Here is a 16,818-nt window from a genome sequence, read left to right on the forward strand (position 1 = left end):
CAAAAACATCACTCCACACAAACCTCAACACAAACTTTCTTTTATCCTCTGTGCTTCCAAAGCCAAGCACATCAAAACCTCAAACTGAAGGAAACTCCTGAAAGTATGAATTTGAAACACAATATTCATATTGAACAGCTCCACTTTTTGTACGATCTACATTCCTCCAGTTATAAAACAGCATAGAAGTGGGTGTGCCAGTTACACTCAGTTTGATGAATTAATCCTTTTCATTTCCTTTAAATTCCCAGATCGACCGCACTGAAGATAACCAAAGCCTTCTTGTGTGTCAGGAATTGTTTCATGTGGACTGTGAAACATCGGATTGCAGAGTATATACTCTCGACTGCAGGTGAGCGTCAGCTGTTTGAAGACACGACCTCTTGTTTCATATGTTGCGAGCTTTAATAGTAATAATACATGCAAGACATGGGAAAATGGCACAAATATACACAGCAGCAATCATTCACTTTGTGGAAATATAAACTTTCTCAGAACAGTTGCCACAGAGGATTATACATTATTACAAGCATTACAACTAAGTCAATTCCCCTGATATGATGCAGGCTTGAATGCATCATTCAAACAATCAAATAAATAACTAAATTCACCCACTCATTCTCTTGGTATCGTTGCATTTCAAGTGAAGCCGTTGGATTATTTAAATGAATCTGTGTCTGTATGACCAACGGACTGAAGGGCAACTCATTTTGCATCTAGAATTTAATTAACTACACATAACATGCAACATGTCAGCTCTGGCTTGTAAAACCATCAAAAGTCCATTAGAGATTGTTACAAGGTGTGCAATCCACTGTCTGTATCAGTCATGTTCATGATTCATATACAGATGTAGATATTCATTTATAAACAAGAAGTCAGAGTACTTGAATCAAAAAATATTTACTAACTGAGAATAAACCAAAAAGTGTAATAATTAAAATTCATCGCCTTCATTTTTTTTTTCTTTGACTTCGGCTGTAAATTAAAGGAATAATTCGACATTATGGAAAATACGCTTATTCGCTCGTCTTGGAGTTAGATGAGATTGATGCACTCTCATGTATGAAAACATGTAGCTTAGCTTAGCATAAACACTGGAAACAGAGGGAAGCAGCTAGCCTGGTTCTAACAAAGCACCTCTAAAGCTCCCCAAATAACACGTTACATGTTGTTGGTTTAATTCACAGAAAAAACAAAGTGTAAAATTGAGAATTCGCCAGTTATGTCCCAGACTATCTACCAGTAACTTCCTGGAGAAAGCAAATAAGTGTATTTCCCCAAAATGTCGAACTATTCCTTTAAGATGACAACTGAATTTCTTTCTTTCTTCCCTTTACACCATGCAGTGCATCATGATAGGTGCATTACTCAGACTTCTCCCTCCATAATGTCTAACAGCCTGTGAAGGATTGGAAAGAAGCATTAAGTGCTCCAATCAATAGTTTGATTCAGTACAGAGCAGAGTCCTACATACATGCATTATGCACCTCCACCAGTGAATGTGAATGTCACCCTGTCAAACTCATTATGTCATTTAGCCTGCGCTGACCTCCGTTCATTAACATTGTGAGCCGCTGCTAGCTTAGCCGCTTCAGCTTTCGATAAAAAGTCGCCGCCATCAAAATGGCTGCAACCCCCGTCACGACGAGGACGGCCACGGCGATCCCCAGGCCAACGGACGCGCCCTTGCCATCAGACAGCGCTGCGTACAAAATGAGAGTGACATTATGGGGATGCTCTTGTCCAGCAGACAACAGAATACATTATGCTGCTTTTCATTTCTGGAGGAAATTGAATTAGTAGAATCTTTGTGAAAGGCTGTTCTCATGGCAGTCAAGTTAATAAATAACATACTTACCCTCTTCTTTGGATTGAATTGCTGCAAGACAGACAGACAGGAAGAGTCAGTATCTCATCACGGGGGAATTCTTATATTTGCCAAAATATTGGGGATAATAAATTAAATTACTAGAGGGACAGAGAGTTGTGATGTGCCAAAAACAGACACTTTTACAGGGACTGGACTGGAGTCAAACTATTTTTTCTATTTACATTTTTCCCTATGTAATAGTTTTTAGTGTCTAGTAGTTTCGATCATAACTTTTTGGGGTCATTAATGTGATTAATTTAAACTTTTTAATCAATGTTTGTGACGTAGCCTAGGAGACGCAACATGTTCTTGTATAATATGTATGTATATATATATTTTTTCTGCATTTTATTCTATATTCTGTGTTCTTTTTCTCTATTTTAGCCCTTTTTATAAAAGCATAGTTTGTCACATATAAGGAAAGTATCAGACAATGTTGCTTATTCGCTTTCTTGCAGGAGTTAGATTAAAAAAATAAGCTAAATATGAAGCTATGCTAAACTAAATTAGCTTAGCTTAGCATAAAGTTTGGAAACAAGGGTAAACATCTAGCCTGCCTGTGTCCAAAGTAAAAAAAAAAAAAATCCATCAGCACCTTTAATGTTCACTACTTAACATATTAAATCTTGTTTGTTTAATCCGTAAAAAGAATCTGTGTCAAAACAACATGTTGTGGTTTCCATGTGGGATTATGTGCTGGGAGCAGTGACTGCCTGACAACCTCGGGGTGTAAACAAAACTCCAGGATGTCACTGCACCCGGCCAGGAATTAGTTTTACACTTTCTTTGTTTGCTTTAGAAGTCCTGGTAGATGTTACCAATTTGGACAGAGCTGTTTCCAGTTGTTATGCTAAACTAACTGGCTGCAGGCTATAGCTTCATATTTAGTCTACACACTTGAGAGTGGTGTCAATCTTCACATCTAACTCTCAGCAAGAAGGCGAATAAGCGTATTTAAGAAAGACACATGGGGGGACATACAGTTCTCAGTCTTGGTCTTTATAGCTACTGTGAGCACAGACGGCTCAGTGATGCTCTCCTGGACAACCATGGACCCCATGCTCCTCCTCTTCCTGTTGTTGCATTTCTGTGGATCAAACCAGATGGAGAGACATGAGCTTGTGATCCGGCAGGAATTGGAGATTTCTGATTGAAATGCAAGCAGCGCCTCCCCACCTTGAAGGTGCTGCAGGTGCTGCGCTTGCAGAGTCGAGTGATGCAGTGCAGATAGTAGGTGGAGATGGTCTCATTCTGCTGCTCGATGAAGCGGAACGCCTGGAAGAAGAAGCGTGCCTTTTGGCTATCCCCGTTCTCCAGCATGGTGGTGAGCTGATCTACGGAGCACCTTTCAATAGAAGGCGAACCTCACAAGTGCCCCATTTGCACATCACACGGATACATACAGGCAGTGTATTAATGATAGAAAGGAAGGGAGATGAAATCAAGACGAGGGCTCCCTTTGGATTTAGAGGTAGCTGCGGTGCACTTATTGCGAGGAAGAGAGGAAAACCTGTAGATATGTGTAAAAGTTTAAATGTAAACTGCTGGGCCGAGAGACAGATCCCATTATAAAGCCTTTAAGGACTGGAAGAAATTCGAAAGTTACAAAAAGTAGGAGGCTTAATACTTTCTTTACAGAATATTTTTAGGGACTTACAAGACAAACAGGTTAAAGATGGTGGAGTTGAAGGGCTGCGGATTCACCGAGGCGTAGCACTGGTCCAGAAGAACAAAGTACCTGTGGAGAAAGAATAAGGTCCACAGCACCGAGTCAGAGACTCCAGGTCACAGGTGGAATCCTCACATTTACAATCTAACAAGACACAGTTGGAGAGGGCATGGTTTTTACTCCAAACTGCATGTGATTATCATAAAGTGGGCATTTCAGTGAAGGGGAGACTCCTGGGTACCCATAGAACCCATTTTCATTCACATATCTTGAGGTCAGAGGTCAAGGGACCCCTTTGAAAATGGCCATGCCAGTTTTTTCTTGCCAAAACTAACATAACTCTGGAGCGTTATTTAGCCTCCTTCCTGACAAACTAGCATGACATGGTTGGTGCCAATGGATTCTTTAGTGTCATATGATATCTGTATCTTCACTCTATAGCTCTCTCTAAAACTGAACCTGCTACAGCCTCTGAAAGACAGTAAAGTCGTTTGGGATCCCCCGCTATCCCGTTGGTCTCAGAGGGTTAAGAGTAGATCCCAGATGACTGCAGTACAGCGACAGAAGTGAGCACACTCCTACTGAGATGTGTTTTGGAGTGAATGTAAAAAAGTGTCATTGGTCATAACTGAAGCAATATGTACAACTCAGAATAAGATAGTTTTAGCCTATTATTTTTCAGTTGCTCAAACAACGAGAATAAAGCTGCCATTGATTTTGTTTACAATCACTTTTGGCATTTACAAAAAGTCCGCACTTGTAAATGTGTTACTGAACTCTCCTTATGATTTCTCTAATTTCTTTCCTGCTTCAATTTGGTTTTCTTTTTGTTTCCATTTCAGCCAGTTTCTTCTTCTTATTGTTGTTATGTTGTTGTTCATTTGACATCTTAATTGGTAATGGAGGTATTGAGGATTCCACACAAATAAAATATACATTTCTTTTGAATTAAAATCATATTTTTCAGAACTAAGTAAAATATAAGGATACTTTTTTTTAATGAGCAATATGGCAGATAACAGGGTAAATAGGGTAAATCCACAACTCCAAAATCTTGGGAACATCTGGTTCACAGCTGGTCCTTTAATAATGCATTTTGTTTTTGTTTTTGTTTTTTTTACATACAATCTTAATCTGAAAAGTAACTAGTTGTCAGATAAATGTAGGTGAGTGCAAAGTAAAACATTTCGCCCCGGAAAAGTAGTGGAGTAGAAGTGCAAAGAAGCGTAAAGTAAAGTATCTCAAAATTGTACTTAAGTAAATGTACTTATTTTCTTTCCACCTTTACTTAAGTGTAGCCCTTAGAAGTTTAATAAATATAGGTCCAGGTCTGAACCAGACAGAGAAGAAGCTGCAGGTGTCATGTATAATGTTAATGGTTCTTACTGTGATGTCAGGTTGGATGCAACCACCTGCACGAAGATGTCTGTTCTCAGTTCCACGCCCAGATCTGGCAGGACGAGGGGTTTGGTGTAACTTTTATCCTGGCAAAGGAAGAGAGGGTACAAAACCTTATACAAGCTCTTACGTAAGATTAATCAGTTTACGTCGGATCCAGGCGGAAATGAGGACAGGTGTAGTTGGTGTGAAAGGTGTATGGTGGCACCTGGTACAAAGCCATGCTGAGGGTGCTGATGAAGCTCCCATTCTTGTCCCTCAACGCAATGGAGGAGGATGACCTACGAGGAAGAAAGGAATGAGATCACACTCGGCACACAAGTGAAATGTTAGAAGTGTTAATGTATTTCTTAACCCACATATTCTAACTGTGCACTTACACTTCCGCCTGGGTGTTGTTGACGAGATACTCCAGTGGGTAAGCACATGAATAGTAGTACTTGAGCTCTGCGTTGTAGGTGATCGTCCCGGTGGTGGTGTCGAAGGACCGGACCACCCCGCTGACGTTGACCTTCTGGATGTCAGAGAAGTCGGAGAATATGCCTGTCCCTGGCGCGCTCGTGGTCTGAGGAATTATTTAATGGAAGGCATGATTATTTAAGAAATGCTTAAAAATAAATGCTGGCCAATGTCTCTGGCACAGCAGGCGGCGGTGATGAAATCACAGCGAGAAAGTGGAACAACTTTCTCATTCTCCTCAGAAAAAGGAGAGTTGTGGGATTGCATGTGTCTGTGTTAAATTAAGTCAAAAGCGACTGAAATCCTCTCATTTCGACCCTCTTTTTCACTTCTTCTTGCACAAAACACAACACTCAGATACCCTTTCAACTTCCTAAATCTGCTCTCCTCAGCTAAAGGTTGACAAGTCACATCACCACCATCCCTCATGACTCCAAATCAGGACATTTCATTGATGCCATACTCACCAAGAAGTTGCTCCCGCAGGCGTTTCCCTGTCTGATGGGGAAGCTGAACCTCAGCACAGGAGGTGTCACCGAGCTGTCCAGCGTCCCCTGACAGTCCACATTGTCCCGGATGTGATTGAGGATCAGCAAGCTCGCGTTGTATCCGGTGTAGACAACCGGGCAGATTTGAATCGCCAGTTTGATGGCAGATGTGCCGCACACCACGGCGATATCAGTGTATTCTGATAAATGACATCGTTATTGATTCATTTTAATAATAATTTAATGGAATCGTGCTCATCCAAACTGCTATTCAGCATGCAACATTCAGATGGAAGAACTTTGTTGTGAAAATTATAGTCAATGGATGGACAAATATAGAAAAGCTTGCAATTTCATATTAAAAATACATTTTAAAATCCCAAATATATATGAAATAAACAGTTGCACAGTAAATAAGATCATAAATATTTCATTATTGTTTCAACATCTATGTTTCTTCTGTAAACACCAGTGCAATTAACACTCTTTCAAGTGTGGTAATTAAATATCTGGAGTGAACTAAAATCAATACGGCATCCCCAGAGGTCTACATTTGAACTAATCTATATGACCCCTTCAATCCAAAACAAATAAGTGAGATTGAAGGTCACGCTCATCGTACCTGGTCTTCTGGCAAGCGCTCCGCAGTCAGATATGCTGAGGGCCTCTCGGCCCGCAATACACAAGGAGGTCAGGATGAGGACGCTGAATAAAGCCATCTCACTGCTCTGCCCTCTGTGAAAAAGCTGAGGCAAACACACAGACGTCACACACAGAAAAATCCTAATGAATCCAGCACAATGCAGAAGTCCAGTGAGGCCGTTTTAAACAATATAGGTCCACATTTAGATGCTTAATCCAGAGCTGCCAATCAAGGAAACGTTGCTTGCCTCTTGGGTATTACCTCCTCAGTCTCTTTGTAGGTTTAGGATAAGAGAGCAGTGGACTGTTTTATATATGGTGAGCGTGACCGTCGTGTGGTCACAATGCTGTTTTGGGATTGGATGGAAACGGGGTCAATGCCATTTTGGTGGGGCTGCTTCAGTTTGCGTAAACAATCCTGGCTGAGGTCCTCTCCTGGAGGCAAATGATGAAACCCAACACAGTCCCCTTCAAAGTTACATGCCTAAACAATGTCCATATATGTCTTTGTGACTTTGTGTGGGAAATGCAGCCCCCTTCGCCTGCTAATATGAAACATAATCAAGTAAAAGTATGTATGGTTTCTATTCACCTGGGGCCTCACGCATAATAGAGAGAAGAGGACCTGTTGTCTTCTGAGGTGTTTGGTGGATTAATGTATCCTGGATGACCCTTAATGTGACGAATTGGCACAAAAGACCTTTTATACGATGGCTTTTGATGCTCATAATTTCGTGATCATCAACAAACATGTTACTCAGACTGACAATGTGACTCACATTTATCAGGTTCCTATCAAGTACCTTGTGAATTTCTTATTTTTTGAAGTGTGAATAGCATTTACGTTACGAATATTTGTGTTCAAAGAGTAGACATTCCCCTACATTTAGACATCATTTATTAATTTATTAGATTAATGTTGAGGTTTGACTGATTGAAGAGGACAGTTGGAAACCCGATCTTGTCAGGTGAGCCACCTGGGAAGAGAAAGCTCTGATTGGGGTCAAGTTGAAGGATGGGCGTCTTCGTTTTGTCCACACGATCGAATACAGGACACGTTATTATTGTCACGACATCTGCACCTAAACATGAGTCCTTCTGTCCTCTCACCCACACACACCTTCATATATATATTCCTCACGTCTTTGAATAATACATTTTCTTTGGTCTTGACTCGCCTGAACTTGGCTTCAGCATTCAAAGCCAAATCCCAGCTTCATTTCCATTTCGGGAGGAGGAATCAATTATCGCTGGTAGTAAACTGAGAGGGGGGGATGATAGCATTTATTCCTCTCATTTCAGTTATCTGTGGCCATTGTGGACGATGAATACATCACAAAATGGCTGTTGAAATGAAGGATTAGAGTGATAAAGAGCGGTGAATGCAGCAGAGCCGTGCAGGTCACGAAAACAGCCGCGGAGTCAGACACGTGAGATGCAACTGCCGCCAACAGACATTTATATAGGTCATCGGAAAAGAAAATCAATACGGCGAAAAATTGAAAGATTAATTCTGGCAGTCATCAAATGAGCTCTGGAGGTGTTTAGTATTTTGCTCATTTTCCTGGAGATTGGACACCAACGAGGCCATGACATTTTGAAAACTTTCACAGATGTGTGTCAATATTAAAGAGGAATGAGTAAACTGATAGCAGACATATAAATCACGGAGGAAATGGCATGAAACCTGTTTAAAGAATTGTTTATTACCCACAGAACAAATGAGTGTCATTGGGCAGCCAGCCATTAGGAGATGGTAGGTTGTGTTTACTGATATTGAAAAGACTGACCAAAGCCAGGTTGTGCATAAAATTATGAATACAAAATTGTACATTATATTGATATCAAGTGTTGTTGTTGCCATGTGAAAACCATGTATCACTAAAACTTTTTTTGAGCCAAGCTTTATCTTTTTTGTACCTGTAAATGATATATTTTTATTGTTTAAATACACACTGGGTTTTTTCAGTTAATCAGTTAGTTAATTGAGATTAATCACACATTTTGTATCTGTTCAAAATGCACCTTAAAGGGAAATTTGTCAAGTATTTAATACTCTTATCAACATGGGAGTAGGCAAATATGTATATATTTATTATTGGAAATCAATTAACAACACAAAACGATGACAATTATTGTCCAGAAACCCTCACAGGTACTGCATTTAGCATAACAAATATGCTCAAATCATAACATGGCAAACTGCAGCCCAACAGGCAACAACAGCTGTCAGTGTGTCAGTGTGCTGACTTGACTATGACTTGTCCCAAACTGCATGTGATTATCATAAAGTGGGCATGTCTGTAAAGGGGAGACTCGTGGGTACCCATAGAACCCATTTTCATTCACATATCTTGAGGTCAGAGGTCAAGAGACCAGTTTGAAAATGGCCATGACAGTTTTTCCTCGTCAAAATTTAGCGTAAGTTTGGAGCGTTATTTACCCTCCTTCGCGACAAGCTAGTATGACATGGTTGGTACCAATGGACTCCTCTAGTTTCATATGATAACAGTATCTTCACTGTAGCTTCAAAACTGAGCCCACTACAACTTGAATATCGCAAGTTGTGTTAATACGTTAAAGAAATTTGTGCATTAGTGTATATAAAGCAACCTGTTACATTAATCATCCCATATTTATTCCAGTACGGATGCTGAGATTGTTTTTTTCAACTGATATAGATCTTGATAGTTATTTAAAGGAATAGATCAACATCGGAAATATTCTCATTTGCTTTCTTGCTGAGAGTTAGATGAGGAGACTGATACTACTCTCATGTTTGTAAGTTAGCTAACCATCTCCAATGGTTAACAGTCCGTCTTTACGCTTAACTAAGCTAAGCTAACCATTAGAGATAGTTAGCTAACAGACAAACATGAGAGTGGTATCAATCTTTTCATCTTTCTCTGCAAGAAAGTGAGGCGTATTTCCTAATATGTTGAAATATTCCTGTATAAAGTATGCACATTCTACATCCCAAACATATTTTTTAAACTTGATAATGCAACAGAAAGCTTGAAACTGAATTCAAACATTCAATAATAAATCTACTTTCTTGATTTCAAAACACTGCACGATGCTTATGTGTTGGTTTTTAACATTGTAGGGGGTTGTAATACTATACATGCTATAAAATGTGACTGTAAAAACAATAATTAAAAAAACATATAACAATGAACTTTTTTGTGATAATGGTTTAAATGTTGGTTTCACGCTAATCTTTATTTTTTATTAACCCACTTCATAAACTTTGTCTTTGAAGACCGACTATTTGGCTCACATCAAAGAAAGAAAGGGAATATTTCTGATGCAATCTTTTATTACAACTTCTAAAGATTAACGTTTTTCCATTTGCATCGTAGTTATGAGTGTAAAGCTTTTGTAAACACAACACGACAATGAATAACAAGAATAATGAGGTACTGAAGGCAATAAATACACAACACCTACAACAATAAAATATACACATTTAATAATGTGTGTACAAAGGGAAGCGCACATGTACACAGTTTGTGTATACCCAACATGTGTACACATTCTGCACACAGTGTCATTACCCAGATGTCATTATATACAGATGTTTGTTCATTTAAAGGTGGGGTTCCAAACACCTGAGGATGTGGTTGTTGGGAGGCGGGACTTTTGCAGGAGGCGCAGCGACAGCAGGACGAAGCCCACACTGACCCCACCCAGGATGACCACGCCTGAAACCAGAGCACTGGTCACTGGGTTCATGGGCTGGGAGGGGTCACCAGATGCTGGGGGAGGTAAGAAAGGTGAGGAAAAGCAGAAACTTGAAATAGACGCGTTCTTTGACGAGGGCTTAACATGATCCAAGTTTGTTTCTTTTACTTTCAGAAAGACAAGTGGAACTTTTTTTGTTGTTGCCTTAAATCATCAATTTCCATGTGTAGGCCTATCTGCTAACAGTTAGCCTATCTGTATCCCAGGACGTAGTCATGGGTGAGGTTTTAAACCTTTTTCTGTTTTGTAACATTGCATAAGGGAGCTTACCAAGTTGGGAGTTGTTGACAGGAGTTTCATCTGAAAAACAAATTTTAAAAAGTGTTTATTAGAATCATTTTTACAGATTATTCAATCTTTTGTGGATATATTGATCTACGGCATTTATCTAAATTTAAAGGAATAGTTCAACATTTTGGGAAATATGCTTTGCTTTTTTGCTGAGAGCTAGACAAGAAGATTGATACCACTCTCATATTTGTCTGTTAAATATGAAGTTGTAACTCGGAGACAGTTCGCTTAGCTCAGCATAAAGACTGGAAACAAGGGAAACAGTTAGCCTGGCTCTGTCCAGAGGTAACACAATATGTCTACTATCACCTCTAAAGCTCACAAATTAACATGTTATATCAGGTTTCTTTAATTTGTACAGAAACCAAAGTGTAAAAAGGACAAGTTGTGTTTGCACAGAAGATTATGTGAGAGACCAACCAGGCTAGCGGTTTCCCCGTTTCCAATCTTTCTAAAAATCCACCTACCAGCCCCTCTATAGCTTTTATTCTTCGCATTTTGTTTTGTTTTGTTTTGTAAAAATTAAACAAACAAGATATAACAAGTAAATTAGTCACGTTTTAGTGAGTTATACTAAGCTAACTTAATTGGCTGCTGGCGGTAGCTTCATATTTAATGGTGACTGGTATCAATCTTATCTAACGCTCAACAAGAAAACGAATACACTTACTTCCCAAAATGTCTAACTATTCCTTTAAGAGTCGGTTTATTGGTCATACCACTCCTGGTGATGATTGGTCCAGCGGTGATGACGGCGTTCCCAGATGCTGCTGGAAGAGAATCAAGGCTCTGCTCTTCACTCCGCCTGCGCCGTCGCCCACAAATCTGCAAATCACATCATCAGATCTCAGTCCTCATTGAGGTCAGGAGACACAAACATGATTTTTTACACTTACCGGCATGAGCATGATGCAGTCGTCTGCCCGGCAAAGCTTGGTGACGCAGTGCAGAAACACAATCGACATCTTCTGGTGTCTGTGTTTAACAAAACGGAAAACCTCAAAGGAAAAACGTCCCATCTGACTCTTCCCATTCTCGAAAACTGTCGTCTGTGGGTCTTTGTTGCAGCTGAGTCAAAAGAGAGGAACACACAGATACACACATATGTACATGCACACACAGAAAATGACAGATTTGACGTCTAGATTTATGCTTAAGCACTCTTTGAGAGGAAAAAAAAAGAAGTAGCATTCATAAGGGATAAGCCCTTTGGACAGCCTGAATGGGTAATGACTCCCTTTTGTGTTTTATCAAGTCATCATCTTGATGAGGAAAAAAAAAAAGATTACCCAAAGAAAAGGTCATAGCGGAGTTCATCATTAGGATTCCCTGAGGGGGTTGTGTAACAGTAGTCCATCAAGATGTTCCACCTGCAGAGGGACAAAACTGTGAGACGGGATGGAGGATAGAGATCTAACTGCACATGGGAAAACACAGATCAGGGCTTTCTCTGCAGCAGACTGGCGCCTTCATGTAGAATAATAACATAATGGCATAATGAATGTTGGCAAACCATAGAAAAAAAAGGACTAAATCTGTAAAAATGACGGTGGGAAAGATGCTGTGATTGACCAAAATATCACCTTTGCTTCACTGAAGGTGTTCTTGTAATGGGAAAAAGTCTGCTATATGAGCAATATTTAAGACTTCTTAGGAGAAAATCAATATTCAATAATGAATAATCGGTTATCTCTTACCGTTTGTCTAAGTTTGTGGCTTTTACAGCAGCAAATACTCTGGTTTTCAGAGCCAGTCCAGCCATTGGAATAGAGAGAGGTTGATTGTATGTTGAATCCTGTACAGGAAAAAAGTCAAAGTCAAGAGAAAAAGAAAAAGGTTATTTTTTTCCACTCAAAAGATGACATAGAAATATTTAATTTAAATGAAATAATCCTGAAATAGTAATTTATCAATTAAAAAATAGTCCTGAAATAATGAGTTTTTAAATTATAAGGCTGGCGATATTCTATATTTGGGTTATTGGCAATAAATTCCCTGAAAAGACGAAAACCAACAATGTTTTAGACCGTCTCTTACTACTTTCTGCTTGTTTGTGGCTCTCAGGCCCGTTTGTTCCTATTGAAATGTAACTCTTTAAAAACACATCACTAAAACATACTTACATTTTTTAAAAAGGTTTATTAATTCCCTAAAACAGCTGGGCACTATAGCAAGTGTCATTCAAACAGGAATAGATGCTGCATTTGTTGGGGACTATTTTCAGTGGCGGATTAATAAACATTTGGTGCTCTAGTGAGAATTTGCAGCAGCCAGGATTGACTCAAAATAAACCACAGTGCCCAGGTTCATTGTAATGAAAAAAACATTAAATTCATTGTTGGTTCTGATCTTTTCATGGGATATGTTGACAGTAAATTAAATATGTAAGGATAAACCTGGTGATATTTCAGTTAGCCTCCTAACTGGCTAACTGTTACATACAACAGATTCACCACTAACTTGATTCAAAGATTATGAACATTAAAAAGATATCCCTCCTAATCCAAAGCTTCAAAGTGAATGTATTGCAATGGAAATGATTGCATATTATAGGCTGGACAAAGCTATGTACTCACGTTGTACAGGATCATACTCAACGTGCTCACAAATGTGCCGTTGCTGTCCTTGACTGCTACGGCAGCAGAGGAGCTGTGAATACATTCAACACATTTATTTCAATTGCTTTATGCGGCTGAACATTTAGAGGAATGTATATGCATGTGAATTAGCATTAAAGTCATTAAGGAAAATATGCATATTCTAAAATGAATGGTTCTCAGAATACCATAAGACACAAACCCACTCAAGCTTTTAAACCAGACGCTTAATTGTCACCACAGTTTAGGAGAACAATAAACAAATCTTAATTAATTCCTAATTAAATGAATAAATCTTAATGCAAAATCCACTGAGTAACTTCTGAAAGTCAAGCTGTCTTTTGGACATGATTTTGTTTGGCAGCAACTTACGATGCCAGCTGGGAGTTATTGACCAGGTACTCCAGTGGGTAGCTGCAGCTGAATTTATACAACAAACCGGGCAGGTAGCTGATTATAGCTGGCGGGTCAGGGGTGTCGATATAGCCTGAGACATTCCCAATTTGTACCAGAGACATGTTCCCATAGGCATTGGCCCCGTAGGCTGTGCTGACCTGCAGAGAGAAACATCTCAGTCACGTCACTTTGCTTTCTCTCGAGTCAATAAACAACACGATGAAGCTGCTTATTGATTATATTAACACCATGTGCTCGTGTTGGTGTGTTCTTTACCACCAGGCTGTTACCGCAGGCCTCCAGAGTGCTGAGGCTGATGCTGAACAGGACCGCTGTGGGGAAGGTATTGTTGTTGACGAAGCCGCGGCATTGGGAGTCGCTGTGGTGACCGTTCAGGGCCAAATCTGCGTCGGTGTAGCCGGAGAAGAGCACGGGGCAGAAGTTGATCTTCAAGGTGATGGTCTGAACTCCGCAGTACACACTGATGTCCCGCTCACCTGGAGGGACAGAGGAAGAAGTGTTAACGCTTAAAAGAACGTTTCACAAAAGCAATTTGCGAGCACTGCTTCCCTAATGGTTGTCACTTGTTTGCAGATACATTTATGAGTCCTAAACAGCTATCACATGTTATTAAATTAGGTGCTGTAGTATAGACAGCGTGAAACTCCTATGGGGTGGAGGTTAGGGGTTGATGGAGGAACACAAAACAGGGTTTGTGTTCACAAGCGTTAAGTTTCACTTTCACTTTTGCAACTTAGTTATTTTAAGCCAAAACAATGTTTTTCCCCTAAAGAAGTTGTAGTTTGTTGCCTAAACATTAGAACGCGTTACATTTTTCACTTTTACATTGTAGTAGGCCCCTACTGTTCCACATCTATGGTGCTTATAGCAACCGATAACACCTATTTAATGGCCTGATAACAGTCGAATAAGGCACAGCAGCCGAGAGCACTGCTGCCTCACTATCCTACAAGCATTAATCTGACATCTCAGAAGGAAAATAGTCCCTGATTAGATGGTGGGATTGAAACCCAGCAGAACCTGTTACTTGGATACTGTGGGGAAAACAAATCTTTAAATCCGTAGTAACTTAATTACAACCAATGTGAGACAAGTAAGGCTGAAATCCACTTACCTGTATTCACCAGCTATAAAAGAGGTTTGACAATCAGCACAATGTGAATTTTCAAATCAATATGAGACAACTAATGAAGCTCAAATCACCCAAATTACAGAAACATCCATAAGAAAGTTTTCAACCTATTTTATAGCGGGTGATATAGTTGCTTCAAAGTTTGTTCTTATCCATGAAGTGTTTATGTTATTTGTCTATCCGCTTTAGGGTGGTAGGAAGGATTTTAGGTGCACAAAATAAAGTCTCTAAAATATTTAATTTAGTTCAATTTGTTTACATTCTAGCTTTAAAGGTAGCTGTTCAATTACTTCTATGAAACTGTGTAGGAGGACATGATCTCAGTGTCCTCAATAGTAAAACAATTTTACTTTATCAGAAAAATATACTTTAAGTATCAAAAGTAATGTACTCGTACAGAATTTCCCCCTTATTGATAAGTATGATTTTAATGCTGTAGCTACTTCAAGTGGAGCTAATTTACACTATTTACAGCATATAAAGCTGCCAAACAAGAATGAAGTACAAGAAGTACCATTAAAATTGTAGGCTACTTAAGAAACGTACGTGAGTAAATTGCACTTCCAATTTTTAACTTTTCCCAGTTTTAACTGTCCAATTTGGCATTTATTATCAATATAGACCCCATTAATAAATGGTTTAAAACACATTATAATGTAATTGTAAACAGATATAAGAACATTTTTCTATTTATTTACATAGTTATCAAAAATTACAACTCTTCCTTTAAAACTCTGGTATCACCAGTTAATTAATGCATGATGATGTAATATAACATAATTGTAATCATATAATAAGTTGTCTTCATAAGTTATAAATGCATTCATAAACATTTTGTACATTATACAGTTAATAAATAATTTAAATCACACTGAAAGCTCTGTTCATGTGTGTAATCATATCACATGTTATACTGTATTATTAAGTATTTATTAATTGTTTATACACCAGTTATAGACGCTTCTTAGGAGGAGTTATAATTGATGACAAGTATATTAACAAACACTTTGAAAATGTCCTCATATTTACCTACAACTACATCACGGCGTGTTATAAACCTTGCATTAAAGTTGTACCTGTGTTCCACCCCTGTGGGCAGAAGCGTGTCTGGATTGTAAAGAGAAAACCTATTACGTGTTAGTATTCTCACCAGGAAACCTGCTGTGGTAGCTGGCGTCACAGTTGTACCCATTAAACTGCGTGGATACCGAAGCGGCGTTACTCATCAGCAGGAAGACGAGGCACATTCGTGTCATTTCCGCACCTGAGAGAGGTTTGCCCACTGTCATCTTCAGAAGGTCAACATTGCATTAACCACATTCCTCAGGTAAGTGTAAAGAAAACAGCACTTATCTCAAAATTAGATGTTCAAAAACAATGTCCCCGCAAAGCCTCGCCTGTTTCCTCGACTGCTGCACGCTCTGACCTCTATCAAAGTAGTACAACCGTCTTTCCCCAGGTCCCTTAATCCTTCTTATCCTGCTCCCTCTGCCCCCTTTTACCTCAGCCGCTCATGTTGGCTCAAAACCTCTATTACCCAACCCCTTTTAAACTGAGGTCACCCCTCTTTCCAGCTCATTTCATCCCCACTTCTCTTTTTTCTACACCTGTTTACCTGTTTCCTGCCTTTTCCAAAGTAATTGGATGGACCCCCTCTTCTTCTGGTATGTGACGAGAGAAAAGTTCAACACTGAGGCGTGTAGTTTTTGGTGGCAACGGGGACCTAAACTAAACACAACATCAGCCTCGCTTGTATCTGTTGTGTGTGCACAGATGAGAAAGATAGAGGGACTCATTATCCGAACACTTTGACAAAAAACCCCGCTGCAGTGCCGAACATGGGAAACTCCGTCAGATCTGAATGGCCTGGACAAATCTTTTCACGGCGCCCAGAAACCTGAGCGTACTCGGAGGGTTCCCACTCGTCTCTCTTCGGTCTGATCTCCGTCTGTCAGCTCACACAAACGGTGGGCCTCAGCAGGGGGGGCCCAGCCCTCGAATTAAGCTGTCATCGGCTGCTGCTGTGGCCCACATTCACATGAACATAAAAGTCAACTCACGGTCTGATGCGGGGCTGTGTGTGGGTAATTGTGATGCACAAGGCATCA

General features: G+C 39.6%; 2 protein-coding genes across 2 annotated transcripts; both read right to left on the reverse strand.

Annotated features, from left to right (window-relative positions):
* Positions 1-337: 337 nt before the first annotated feature.
* Positions 338-6,606, reverse strand: LOC141770811 (zona pellucida-like domain-containing protein 1). The gene is made up of 10 exons (XM_074640657.1): positions 6,510-6,606; positions 5,867-6,087; positions 5,321-5,505; positions 5,149-5,221; positions 4,929-5,026; positions 3,531-3,611; positions 3,050-3,218; positions 2,855-2,960; positions 1,862-1,882; positions 338-1,705 (listed from the first exon to the last, which is right to left on the reverse strand). The coding sequence occupies exons 1-10, from the start codon at positions 6,604-6,606 to the stop codon at positions 1,581-1,583; spliced, it is 1,176 nt and encodes a 391-aa protein (XP_074496758.1). The 3' UTR covers positions 338-1,580.
* A 3,317-nt stretch (positions 6,607-9,923) lies between these two features.
* Positions 9,924-16,149, reverse strand: zpld1b (zona pellucida-like domain containing 1b). Its single transcript, XM_074640658.1, has 10 exons — positions 15,861-16,149; positions 13,834-14,054; positions 13,534-13,715; positions 13,141-13,213; positions 12,262-12,359; positions 11,854-11,934; positions 11,461-11,632; positions 11,284-11,389; positions 10,544-10,573; positions 9,924-10,287 (listed from the first exon to the last, which is right to left on the reverse strand). Exons 1-10 carry the CDS (start codon positions 15,997-15,999, stop codon positions 10,115-10,117), a joined length of 1,275 nt encoding a protein of 424 aa, XP_074496759.1. The 5' UTR covers positions 16,000-16,149; the 3' UTR covers positions 9,924-10,114.
* Between the last annotated feature and the right edge of the window lie 669 nt (positions 16,150-16,818).

This window comes from Sebastes fasciatus, chromosome 7 (assembly GCF_043250625.1).
Source record: "Sebastes fasciatus isolate fSebFas1 chromosome 7, fSebFas1.pri, whole genome shotgun sequence".
In the NCBI taxonomy this organism is placed as follows: domain Eukaryota; kingdom Metazoa; phylum Chordata; class Actinopteri; order Perciformes; family Sebastidae; genus Sebastes; species Sebastes fasciatus.

Excerpts from the sequence above, each read along its gene's own strand:
- LOC141770811 (XM_074640657.1), bottom strand. The coding sequence starts at position 6,606 with ATGGCTTTATTCAGCGTCCTCATCCTGACCTCCTTGTGTATTGCGGGC. Across the intron at positions 6,088-6,509 it reads AGCGCTTGCCAGAAGACCAG|AATACACTGATATCGCCGTG; the intron begins GTACGATGAGCG and ends GTCATTTATCAG. Across the intron at positions 2,961-3,049 it reads GCACCTGCAGCACCTTCAAG|AAATGCAACAACAGGAAGAG; the intron begins GTGGGGAGGCGC and ends TTTGATCCACAG.
- zpld1b (XM_074640658.1), bottom strand. The coding sequence starts at position 15,999 with ATGACAGTGGGCAAACCTCTCTCAGGTGCGGAAATGACACGAATGTGC. Across the intron at positions 13,214-13,533 it reads AATAACTCCCAGCTGGCATC|CTCCTCTGCTGCCGTAGCAG; the intron begins GTAAGTTGCTGC and ends ATGTATTCACAG. Across the intron at positions 12,360-13,140 it reads TGAGTATGATCCTGTACAAC|GATTCAACATACAATCAACC; the intron begins GTGAGTACATAG and ends TTTCCTGTACAG.